General features: G+C 49.1%; 2 protein-coding genes across 7 annotated transcripts in view; one reads left to right on the top strand and one right to left on the bottom strand.

Annotated features, from left to right (window-relative positions):
• ptpn18 (protein tyrosine phosphatase non-receptor type 18) overlaps positions 1-10824 on the bottom strand; it is a 21346-nt gene extending 10522 nt beyond the window's left edge. For 2 of the 5 annotated variants that reach the window (XM_046055265.1, XM_046055266.1), the window contains exons 1-8: positions 8318-9344; positions 4590-4698; positions 3598-3674; positions 3254-3349; positions 3025-3096; positions 2484-2552; positions 2252-2314; positions 709-851 (exon numbers count right to left, since the gene is read on the bottom strand). In XM_046055265.1, the coding sequence (XP_045911221.1) occupies positions 709-851; positions 2252-2314; positions 2484-2552; positions 3025-3096; positions 3254-3349; positions 3598-3674; positions 4590-4698; positions 8318-8389 (701 nt within the window). In that variant the 5' untranslated portion in view covers positions 8390-9344. Of the gene's footprint in view, positions 1-708; positions 852-2251; positions 2315-2483; positions 2553-3024; positions 3097-3253; positions 3350-3597; positions 3675-4589; positions 4699-8317; positions 9345-9963 lie in introns of those variants that run through there. The other 3 variants (XM_046055268.1, XM_046055267.1, XM_046055269.1) reach the window with 3 other exon arrangements.
• Positions 10151-12102, top strand: part of gripap1 (GRIP1 associated protein 1) — a 45994-nt gene continuing 44042 nt past the window's right edge. Inside the window, exon 1 of one of the 2 annotated variants that reach the window (XM_046055263.1) lies at positions 10151-10341. In XM_046055263.1, the coding sequence (XP_045911219.1) occupies positions 10300-10341 (42 nt within the window). In that variant the 5' untranslated portion in view covers positions 10151-10299. The remainder of the gene's footprint in view (positions 10342-12102) is intronic. The other variant, XM_046055264.1, reaches the window with a different exon arrangement.

Here is a 12102-nt window from a genome sequence, read left to right as displayed (position 1 = left end):
CTCTGTGTGTGTGTCTCTGTGTGTGTGTCTCTGTGTGTGTGTGTGTGTGTCTCTGTGTGTATGTGTGTCTCTGTCTCTGTGTCTCTGTGTGTCTGTGTCTCTCTGTCTCTGTGTGTCTGTGTCTCTCTGTGTCTCTGTGTGTGTGTGCGTCTGTGTCTGTGTGTCTCTGTGTGTGTGTGTCTCTGTGTGTGTGTCTCTGTGTCTGTGTCTCTGTGTCTGTGTCTCTGTGTCTGTCTGTGTGTGTTTGTGTCAGTGTCTCTGTGTTTGTGTCTGTGTGTCTCTGTGTTTGTGTCTGTGTGTCTCTGTGTTTGTGTCTGTGTGTCTGTCTCTGTGTGTGTCTGTCTCTGTGTTTGTGTCTGTGTGTCTGTCTCTGTGTGTGTCTGTCTCTGTGTGTGTGTCTCTGTGTGTGTGTGTGTGTGTGTGTGTCTCTGTCTCTGTGTGTGTGTCTCTGTCTCTGTGTGTGTGTGTGTGTGTCTCTGTCTCTGTGTGTGTGTCTCTGTCTCTGTGTGTGTGTCTCTGTCTCTGTGTGTGTGTCTCTGTGTCTGTCTGTGTGTCTCTGTGTCTGTCTGTGTGTGTGTGTGTGTCTCTGTCTCTGTGTGTGTTTGTGTCAGTGTCTCTGTGTGTTTGTGTCAGTGTCTCTGTGTTTGTGTCTGTGTCTCTGTGTCTGTCTCTGTGTGTGTGTCTCTGTGTGTGTCTCTGTGTGTGTACCTGCAGTGTATCAGCAGAGGGGAGGTGTGTGTCCCCTGCCTGGTTCTGACTCTCTCCAGCAGGTCCAGGACTCCAGCAGGCTCGTGGGGAACGTCGTGATCCGGCCAGGACAGGAACTGGAACTGAGTCAGTGAGCGGCGCTCCTGCAGGAGGAGACGCAGCAACACCTTCAGCTGTTCTGTCCTCACTGAGGCTACGAGTTAGAAAATGCTCTGTTTCAGTCACACCTGTCCAGGTGTGTCACATTTCCTGCGCTTTGAATCAGAAAGTAATGATTTCTAATGTTTCACATCATGAAGGTCGTGAGGACGCAGCTGAGACCTTCAGGGAAACTGATCACAGGAAGGAGGAGAAATATTACAAGAGCCCTGTTCACAAAGCTGAGCAGCTGATTCCCGCCAACCAAAGTCAAACTAAAACTGAAGCTGCAGGTGACAAATAAGACCGACTGAAGTCGAGGAGAATTCACACCACAGATGTTTTAGGAAAGAGACGCCACTTAAAGAGTCCTGAACGGAACTCTGTGGTGAAACTCCATAACGCCAAAGATGGCAGCTGTATGCACAGGTCCCGCCCCTCCCGCTAGAAAGCCAATCGTCTGGCTAGAAAGCCGGAAAACACATTCAGCCAATCGTGTGGCTCCACTGACGTCAGTTTCAGATGTCGTGGCGGCGGCGAGGAGCAGGTGTGTGGCCACATCAGGTCTCTACGTGTCCTCCAGAGTCCTGCGTTAAAGGCCCCAGGTGTGATCTGCAGTACTGCAGGACCTGTTAGGAAACTGCCGCCTGTGTCCAGAACCTCAGTTAGCTTAGCATCAGCTCAACGTGGGAGGAGCTCAAGGTGGGAGGAGCTCACGGCGCCCCCCCCCGGTGCTCTGCGTAGCGCCGTAAATGAAGGCGGTGTGGTGAAAGCTCGTGCATGTCTAACCTGCGGGGAGAAACTCTTTATAAACCTTATTCTGGGACAAAGTCCTCAAACTGGTTCAGGTTTTCCTGCTGATTCATGCAGGTTTCATGGGGACCAGAAGCCGCTCATTCAGAGAGAGACCTGATCCTGGTAGTCCCAGATACCCGAGGCCTTACCAAGACGGCTGCCGAGGGGCGGGGCTCACCTAGAGAAGGACTCTGTTAATGCTCAGCACCTGCTAACTAACTTATTCCCACTCTTCATGCTCACATCAAACATCGTCCTTCATGAAGGACTTCACGTGTGGTCGCTGATGAAGAGTTCAGAACATGAACAGAGTCACTGATCTGGTCTAGTCTGGTCTAGTCTAGTCTAGTCTGAGCTAGTCTGATCTAGTCTGATCTAGTCTAGTCTTGTCTGAGCTAGTCTAGTCTAGTCTAGTCTGGTCTGAGCTAGTCTGAGCTAGTCTAGTCTGGTCTGAGCTAGTCTGAGCTAGTCTAGTCTGGTCTGAGCTAGTCTGAGCTAGTCTAGTCTGAGTCTGAGCTAGTCTGGTCTGAGCTAGTCTGGTCTGAGCTAGTCTGGTCTGAGCTAGTCTGGTCTAGTCTGGTCTAGTCTGATCTAGTCTGGTCTCTCGTACCTGCTTGTGTGTGACAGTCAGCTCTCGGACCACCAGGTCTTCATTAGGACGCGTCTCCCCCTGCTGGAAACACACAGGAACAACAGCTTTGAAGCTCAGCGTTTGTCTGGAGTCACTGATGGAAAAAGTGAGTCAGCTGGTTTCCTTGGTAACAGCATCAAGCTGAATGAGCTCAGTGTGTGTGGAGATGAAGATAAAGATGAAGATGATGAAGGTGTGGGTGTGTCCTCACGTTGCAGACAGTGAAGGGTCCAAACGCAGCAGACTGAGCAGCTGCAGCCCAGTAACACTCACACTTCCTCTGCAGAGGACAGAAAACCGCCACAGGTCACGTCAACACGTTCATGTGCAGCGTGAAAGGTAAACGCACGACTTCCTGCTGCATCACATGTCAGAAGGTTAAAGAACGACTCACAACACACTAAAGAAGATTCTTACAAACTGTTCCCAGTAATGACCCCTGATGTGTCTCACCTGCTCAGTCTCCTCGTGTTCTGCCCCTGCTCTCTGTTCACAACCTGTTTAGATTGTTCTACCTTTGTTTGGACTCTGACTGCCTCTCTCCGCTGCTCGCATCACTTTGCTAAGCCCCGCCCGCCAAACCCACAAGGTGGGTTCATGCTTTTATTTCCTCTGCTGTAGATTAAAGTCTGTTGTTTGAATAAGAAGGAGCGCCAGAGTTTCCTGCTGAACCTTCAATGGAACATTTGATCTTTTCTGTTTCTAATAAAAATAAAGAAACTGGTGAGAAGATGTTCTCAGTCAATACGAACCTCGCTTGGTTCGATGAAAAGAATTCTCTTTACCTTTCCCATCTCTATTTCTCTGCAGGCCATGACTATCACCTGGAACACACAAACACATTAGTCAGAGCCTCCCGATCGCGTCTGAAACTTTAGGCTCATTAAATTAAATTAACTAAAGTCTTTCAAACTAAGCTGCAGAGTTTCAGGTGGCACAGACTAATTCCCGGACATGAGTCCTTCATGGTGTGTGTTGGACCTTGATGTCGTGCTGCCAGATCATCCTCCAGAAGTCGGTGAGCGTGGAGGGGACGGGGCCCTGAGAGGCGATGTACCTGCAGTCTGCTGAGGCCCCCTGCAGGTCAAACACCATCATTACAAACAAAGGATCAGTTCCACATCTGACCAGTGTCTTTGTGCTGTTTTCACCACATTTACGTTTTACAGGGCGGGACGACGTCTGTGTTCTGTTCTGTCTAACACTATTTTTTTTTTTTTTACCTTTGACACAGGGGAGTTTAATTCATAGCAACACATCACATTTTCTAATCTCTTCCTTTGTTTTGTGAAAAGTAAGTGAAGCTGTCAGATAGAAGTGTTCACCTTGATGAAGCTGGCGTTGATGTAGTCAGAGTCAGAGTCTGAGGTCCGGAGAGACAGCACCACCCGAGACTGGTCGTCTGCACACACACAAACAGCATCAGTATCAGCATCACCCGGTTCACAACTTTCACGTCCGTCTCAGGCTGCGTTCAGACCGCAGGACGCAGCGACTCAGATCCGGTTTGTTTCTAACAGGTCACATGATCGGCTCCAGTTCTGATTCGAGCCACTTCCATGTCAGAACTTCATAACATCGTCGTATTATTGTGTCTTAATCTCAGATGTTGAGCGAGTATTTCACTGTCTTTGCAGACACATCACACACACAGCGTCGCTATTAGCTTCAGAGCTAAAACACGGCCAGAGGTGCATCACAGTCAGCAGAGTCAGGGTTCAGTCGGGGACACGTAGAGAGCTGCACAGGCTCAATTAAAGAAGCTCCGCTCACACTCCAAATGGCCGAGTTTAGATTTTGATCCTTTTATACGAGTATCGATCCAAGAACAGGAAACGCTGGTCTCACACTTATCTGCACATCATCACCGCGGACAGTTCAAACTTTAATCTCAGCTGTCAATCAAAGAACCAGATCTGGAGGCTGAGGCCTGCAGACTGAACCGGAAACAACAGATCTGTAATTATACCTGCTGTTCAGTACAGTCTCCAGGTAATTTTCTAATACTTTCTACTTCTGCTCTGTACATCTCAGTTACTTCTACATCTAGGTGACAGCTTCAGATACTGTAGAGAAAAACTTTTTATCTGAAGATACTGAAGCTTCATCACATCAAGCAGGTTTGTTCTCTACTCGGCTTAGAAAGTCTGGACGGAAGGAAGGAAGGAAGGCCAGGGAGAGAGAAGGTAGGAAGGAAGGAGGGAAGCAAGCAAGGCCAGGGAGAGAGAAGCAAGCAAGCAAGGCCAGGGAGAGAGAAGCAAGGAAGTAAGTAAGTAAGGAAGGAAATGAGGACACAGGGAAGCAGGTGAGTTCCTACATGGCAAGATGTCTTTGTATCTGTTCTTCTTGATGTTTTCCTTCAGAGCTCCGGCCTCAGACGTCAAACTGGGGTCTTTTTTTATCACCGAGGTCTGTGAACGCACCACCTGTCTCTCACACACACACACACACACACACACACACACACACACACAGCGTTACAGCGTGCAACAGAAGCTTCTAACATAAAGCCTACGACACGATGAAAACACTGTGTGGACGTTTAAAAAGGAAGAAAGCGTCCATGAAGACGTTCGTCGTCATGATTCCAGCTGCAGGATCAGTCATTACAAACTAACGTGTGCTGAGTGATGTAAAACTGCAGAGATGTTTCTAACAGTCTGAAGTTTCTAACACGTGATGATCATTAAAAGCTTCGGTTTTCCTGATTATCAGACTGTCTTTAAATGCACCATGACGTCCAGGGACACTGTGATGCTTTCAAAGACCTCACATGCTTCAGCTGCCTTGTGACCCGAGGCATCAGAACCTGAGCAAGACCTGAACCAGAAGGACCAGAAAACCAGGTTACCATGGATACGTCAACCCTGTGGCATCATGGGTAAAATGTCTGTAAAGATAAGTTCTGTAGTTCAGAAGTCATGAAACTCACACAGTGAGAAAACCCAGCCCTGCTTCAGCAGTTATCTGCCATGTGAGCTTCTGATTGGCTCTCTATACGGCGGCATCTCCCTGTTGGTGCATTCAGGGACAGTCAGACATCTTATGTTTCCGCATTCCATTTGGTGCCTTTTGAGGGGGGTGTGAGGGGCCTCAGGGCCTCCACTGTTTTTTAGTTTTTCAGTTCAGTCTCTCTACAGCGTAGTTATGAAACTACTAGCTTACAAATAAAACATTGCAAACAAATATAAACTTTTCACTCCAGGATTTTAAAGGGCCCCTCCCCCCATTGGGTCCCTGGGTTACCAGAACCTTTCCATCAAATCTCACAGGTCCAGTCCCATTTTGTTTTAAAAGCCAATAGCTCAATAATGGTGCGTTCCATTTAGCTCGGAAATTGGAGTTGGCGCTGGGAGCTCAGCCCTGTTAAAACGTAGTGTTTAATTGGGCAGAGACTGGGGCGCCTTGAACTCCCTGCCGTGCACTTCACTGCCTTTTTAACACGCAGGTGTTTACATGCACGTCACAGCTGACTGGGTGTCACCTCTGAGAAAAGCTACCTCAGACCCCCCTTTAGAGGAAACGTGTCGTCAACCCGGAAACGTTTTGAGACTGAACGTGCAACAGATTTAAGTAGGAAAACCAAGATGGAAACCCCTTCAACAACGGCGCAGCAACGTTTCCGCAAAGACAAGGTGGACGGGAAGTGTGCACGACTGAAGTGTGATAAACAGGATATCACGTCAGCTTTCACTCTGTCGACGCTCGGAGCAGCCATCTTGAATTTCGAGGTCGGGATCGGTGAGGTGATGAGGGCGTCACCCGATGGGTGGTCCAACCTCCGCCTCGATGAGCTGAGCTTCCTGTGCGGCTGATCCAGGGGATCATTTAGATTCACGTCTACAGCACACATTCAGAGGTGAGTCATCTCAGGAACAAGAAGGAAGCAGCTCCGGCCCGGCAGTGCAGAACCGACCCGAGAAGGACCGAATGAGGAAGCAGGACTCGGGCTCAGTGCTCCCTGTTTGTAAGCGTCCTGCTCTGAAACTGAGTCCCTGCTGTCTTCTTCTGTGAAACAGGAAATGAAAAGGAGGACAACCTGTGGCCACAGACGGTCACATGATCAGAAAGAACACTGTTCAGGACATTTAAATTAGGAGGCAGCAGTTTGAGACGTTACCTGCGGCGCTCAGCCTGAGGGAAGGTTACTGAGCATGCTCAAACAGAGCAGGACACTTGTGTCTGTCCAGCCCGCGGTGCTGACTGATCAATGTTTCTTAGCCGAGGTACACACAGATATTTAACTGAAGAACAAAGAAGATGACAAACAGATTCTCATGCAGAAATGGGAAATATTTCAACGAGGACAGAACAAGACGGTGATGGACGAGCAGACAGAAGCTGCCGTCAGCTGTCCCGTCAGACTGGGCTGAGGGCAGAGATGCCCACTCTCAGAGAGGTCGTTTCCATAGCGTTCTGCTCGCGGCGTCGGTCTGAAGACAGATTCACGGGTTCTTTCTGCAGAGATCCTGGACAGAAACTTTTCCGGCTGTTCTTCTTTTACATTTATGCAAATCAGAGTGCACACAGCACAGTATACTCTCTGTGAGAATTACTACTGCCAGAGTGTAAAAATACTGCACTTCTGCTTTCCAAAGCTTCCTTCAGAACGAGCAGTTACTGCTGCAGCTCAACCTGTTCTTGATCATGTTGTCTCAGTAATCTGTCACTAAATGAGCAGTAAAAAGTACGATACATGGAGTACAAGTGTAAAGTAGCATAACATGGAAATACTCAAGTGCAAGAACTTCAGAATTGTACTTTAGTGCAGTACTTGAGTAAATTTACTTTCCACCGCTGCAAACGTTTGAATGAAAATGATGAATTCAGTCAAACGATGTTGAGCGCCGGCCTCTGACCTCTGCAGTCACAGAGTTACTGTTCAGCTGGGCCTCCCTGGTATTCGGGGGCCCACTGCCGCTCCAGGAGCCAGGGTTTGGGTACCTGATCGGATCTCAGGGGCATGCTGGGAATCACCAGAGTCATTTTTTAAAATGGATTCCAAGTAGCAGAGCAACAGAACTGCTCAGTGTCCGTGTGGACACAGCGTTCAATAACCCTGACAGGACGAGGATTTATACCTTCGGTCCTCAGGTCAGAGGACACGAAGACACTGAATGGTCCACACAGACTTAACCCTGAGACACGTCTCGGTGTGGGGGAGAAAAGCAGAGACCGCGCAGAGCGAAAGTTTCTCAGCGCTGATATTTCAGACACCGGGCAGCTGGTTTTGGGTGAGAGGACGTGAGACGCTCCCCACAGAAGGAAGCTTTTCTAGGTGAGGCTGCGTTCAGAGCAGAGTTTCATCTTCTGACCGCGGAGGAGTTCACAGCATCTGACAGCAACCAATTATAAATCAGATATATTTTTAGTCTGATGGCCACGAGGCCGCGCTACCTCTCTGAGATCAGACCTGTGTTTATCTACAATCTCTCCAAAGATAAGTAATAATAAATACAGACTTCTGTCACAAGGTGGAAGTCAACATTCTGAATTTAGGTTTGTGTGCAGACAGCAAACTTTAAAACTGCAGGTTACTCTGTGCACGTCACGTCCTCGCCAACACCCGGCTGAGAGAGAGTCCACGCAGACGGCGACACTCAGCAGAACCGAGCTCAGCAGGACACAGAGAGTTCCTTCCCCGGGTCCTGCTTCAGAATCAGGAGTCTACAGACTGAGTTCAGCTTCGCACGAAGCAGCCTGACGTCACTCAGGTTATCAGACGATCTGCTGCAGCTCGTTTAAACAAAGACTTTACAGATCAGACCTGGTTTTTCCAGGAAAGGAAGAGACCGTGTGCAGCAGGAAACAGAGAGGAGTTAATCATCCACAAACAGGTGAAGAGAACACAGAGGAGCGTGTGTTCAGAAACCATCAGCTGACCTCAAACATGTTTTCTCACGCCACTTTCTGTTAAATACACATCAGACCATCAGGTTGTTGTGTCTGCCGGCAGACACAACAACCGCAACCTAGACTCAGGTCTAAGCCTAAATTTAAGCCTGCCCGCTGTGAAGGGTCCTGCAGCTCTAAAGAAGGACTCACGCTGTACTCCTGGTCCAGAGTCCCAAGGTCCACAGTCCTCAGGGAGGACAGCAGGGAGGGCAGCAGCTCCATGTCACATCCAGTCACATCCAGCAGCCGAGGCGACTGAGTCTGAGCTGCAGGCTGAAAGTGAAACACACCTCTCTCTCTCTCTCTCTTAGTTCTCTCTCTCACTTCTGCCTCAGCCCTTAACCCTGTTAGTTAATCATTCACCACCAGCTGACCAGCCCCTCTGGTGCACCAGAGACCAGCAGCAGGAAACGTGACGAAACTCGGAGTGAAATAACAGAACGTTAAAGCTGATTACACCACTAACGTGCCGACGCTCTGTTCCTGTGTGTCTGCAGGCAGCATGGGGACATTCAGCCAGATACTGTTTGGTTTGTCGCCTGTTCACACTCTCTTGTAAATGTGGCTCATATCAGACGCTGTGTGTGAACTGGCCACGCCCTGAAAAGGAATGTCACAGCGTGCCAGCCCCCTTTAGCTGGTGCGGAAGTTTAAGGTGATTTATTGATTCAAAAGCCAACAGACAGCTGGTTAAGTATCAGTTCCAGGTTGGGCTGTCAAAGACATTCGGGTGATTACTCAACGATGTGGTGGGGACGCTGAGCCGAGTGATTAGAAATGAGCAGCAGGTGAGTCAGATCTTCAACCCCGGCAGGCGGAGGAACGCCCCTCCGACCTCTGCCGCACAGAAACAGCCACAAACACCCAGCAGTCATTCAAACAAAGAAACCGAACCAAAGTGCTTCCACACACAGCGTTGGGGGCCGCAGGCGGCCAGAGCAGGTCCTACGTCCTCGTGTGAGGCCAAGGGTTGTTGGACTCAACGAGCACAAACATGATGTCTTTAGATCTCGCTGGGCCAAGATAAGAAGTGCAGGTGTACTGAATAACACAAACAGGGTTGCGTATCATTTAGGCCCCGCCCACACTGCCGCGCTTTGGTTTATAGCGGAGACCGTGTCTGTGTCTGCTCCTCCCGTCCAGACTAAAACGGCGAAAACAAAGATCTAAAACAGAGAAGTTTGGAAACGCTGCCGACCCCGTTTTGCGTTTTAGACGCTCACGTTTTTAAAATAATAAAACAAAATAAAATCTGGTTCTTCGTCTGCATTTCTTTATTCTTTCACCAAATCTTCTGTAACTACGAGATCAGCTCTGATACGCAGCTAACACGCTGCTGAGGACGGAGATCGTTTCCGTTTAAAACTCTGTCTTTAAACTGGTGCAGATGGAGCCTTGGCTGATTCTCTGAAACCCTTAAACGGTACAGAGCGGCCTTTGGTGTGATTAGTTCCTCCTCTCGTTCTTGTCTGACTGTGTTCACAAGGTTTGATCTCATTCTTAAAATCTGTGCATCATGTGGTGTCAGAATAATCAGAATATTCACGTGAACGCCCCCTGAACTTGGAAAGTCTGAGAAAAGTTTATGACACAAGTTGTTGATGCCATGCAGGCAGAAACAACATGGCTGATGGTTAGAAACCCTGATTACTGGTGCGAAATCACTTACTGCATTTACATTTATGTTTGCTGCCCAGGAAAGTAATATTTTAGAGGTTAACGTGACGTGATATGTTGCATCGTGGCCCCATTAAGCCATTTCAAACCTCCACAGCCTCTCACGCTGAAGCACTGACCAGGTGATATCAGCGGAGTTTGAGGATTCAGGACTCGGGGTTCGGGGTTCATGTTTTATTTTCTTCACAGCCGACTGTCTGATCTGAAAGTATTCCAGGTTCCTGCAGAGTAAAATAATTCTCTGAAACAGCGTCGGAGTGAGAGCTCTTCCCGTGTCCCGCAGTTTCTCTCTGGTTCTCTGAAACGGCGTCGGAGTGAGAGCTCTTCCCGTCTCCCGCAGTTTCTCTCTGGTTCTCTGAAACAGCGTCGGAGTGAGAGCTCTTCCCGTCTCCTCCTCTGCGGCTGCTCTCTGTTGTCTCCTCCGCTAGCTTAGCCTGCTAGCAGCCCAGGTAACCATGTCGCAGGCTCTGTCAGAGGAGGAGTTTCATCGGATGCAGGTAAGAACAAAACGCGGCAGCTGTATTTTCAGGTCGGTGGGCTCGCGGCAGGTAGCTGTCATGTCTGTGAGTGACACCTGTCAAACAGCAGCCAGGTGCGGCATCACTGTCAGGGACGTTAGCTCGCTGATGCTAACCATTAGCCGTGAGTTAGCGGTGTGTAGCTGCAGAGGGGGGACGTTAGGAACCGAACACCGCCTGGATGAGCTTCTGGTTCTCGGTCTGAATGATCACGAGCTCCTTTCGCTGACAGTCCACTGCAGGATGCTAGCTCTGTCAGCTAACTTAGCTTTGCAGCTTTCCAGCTGCCAACCCTTATTTTCATCTGTCAGTTAGCTAACATGTTAGCATCCACGGGACCGGGCAGAGTCACGGGGTCTGAGTGAGGCGCACGCACGCACGCGCACGCACCCAGCGGGGTGTTGGCTTTAATAACTCGATGGCTGGTAGCCTGTTAGCATGCTAGCTGCAGACAGCAGTGTTACCCAGAGTCCTTCACTCCGCTTCCAGCCTGTTTCTGAACGTGTTTATATGAAGTCCTGCAGCCTCATGTTGACCTGGAGCTCCAGCTGCCCCCGGAACACCTGGAGTTTAACAACTTCCACCTTAAAACACTTTTGTTCCATTTCAGCCTGTAAAATATGAAGGAGTCAGAAACAGCAGAGCTTTCACTCATGTTTACATCCCTTTAATCTGTGTGCCTGGGCGGCAACATGCTGCTGCTGTATTTTGCTGCTGGGATTTAAATCTTGCTGCTCTGTGGAAAATATCTGCATTAATAATAGAGTAGTTTCTATGATGAGGGCTTTATTGTCGTCATACATTCATGCAAATAAAGCTAATTTGAATTGAGAGAGAGACTTTAATTGATCAAGGATTAAACATGAAGTGTGTGTCTCTCTGTGTGTGTCTCTGTGTGTGTGTGTGTGTGTCTCTGTGTGTGTGTGTGTGTCTCTGTGTGTGTGTGTCTGTGTGTGTGTGTGTGTGTGTGTGTCTCTCTGTCTCTCTGTGTCTGTGCGTGTGTCTCTCTGTGTCTCTGTGTGTCTCTCTGTGTCACTGTGTGTGTGTCTCTGTGCGTGTGTCTCTGTGTGTGTCTCTCTGTGTCACTGTGTGTGTGTCTCTCTGTGTCTCTGTGTGTCTCTGTGTCACTGTGTGTGTGTCTCTGTGTGTCACTGTGTGTCTCTGTGCGTGTGTCTCTGTGTGTGTCTCTCTGTGTCACTGTGTGTGTGTCTCTGTGTGTGTGTCTCTGTGTGTGTCTCTCTGTGTCACTGTGTGTGTGTCTCTGTGTGTCTCTGTGTGTCTCTGTGTGTCTCTCTGTGTCACTGTGTGTCTCTGTGCGTGTGTCTCTGTGTGTCTCTGTGTGTCTCTCTGTGTCACTGTGTGTCTCTGTGTCTCTGTGCGTGTGTCTCTGTGTGTCTCTGTGTGTCTCTCTGTGTCACTGTGTGTCTCTGTGCGTGTGTCTCTGTGTGTCTCTGTGTGTCTCTCTGTGTCTCTGTGTCTCTGTGCGTGTGTCTCTGTGTGTCTCTGTGTGTCTCTCTGTGTCACTGTGTGTCTCTGTGTGTGTGTGTCTGTGTGTCACTGTGTGTCTCTGTGCGTGTGTCTCTGTGTGTCTCTCTGTGTCTCTCTGTGTCTCTGTGTGTCTCTGTGTCTCTGTGCGTGTGTCTCTGTGTGTCACTGTGTGTCTCTGTGTCTCTGTGCGTGTGTCTCTGTGTGTGTCTCTCTGTGTCACTGTGTGTCTCTGTGTCTCTGTGCGTGTGTCTC

Source organism: Micropterus dolomieu, linkage group LG08, assembly GCF_021292245.1.
Source record: "Micropterus dolomieu isolate WLL.071019.BEF.003 ecotype Adirondacks linkage group LG08, ASM2129224v1, whole genome shotgun sequence".
Taxonomy (NCBI): domain Eukaryota; kingdom Metazoa; phylum Chordata; class Actinopteri; order Centrarchiformes; family Centrarchidae; genus Micropterus; species Micropterus dolomieu.
This window is presented reverse-complemented; position numbering and strand designations above follow the sequence as displayed.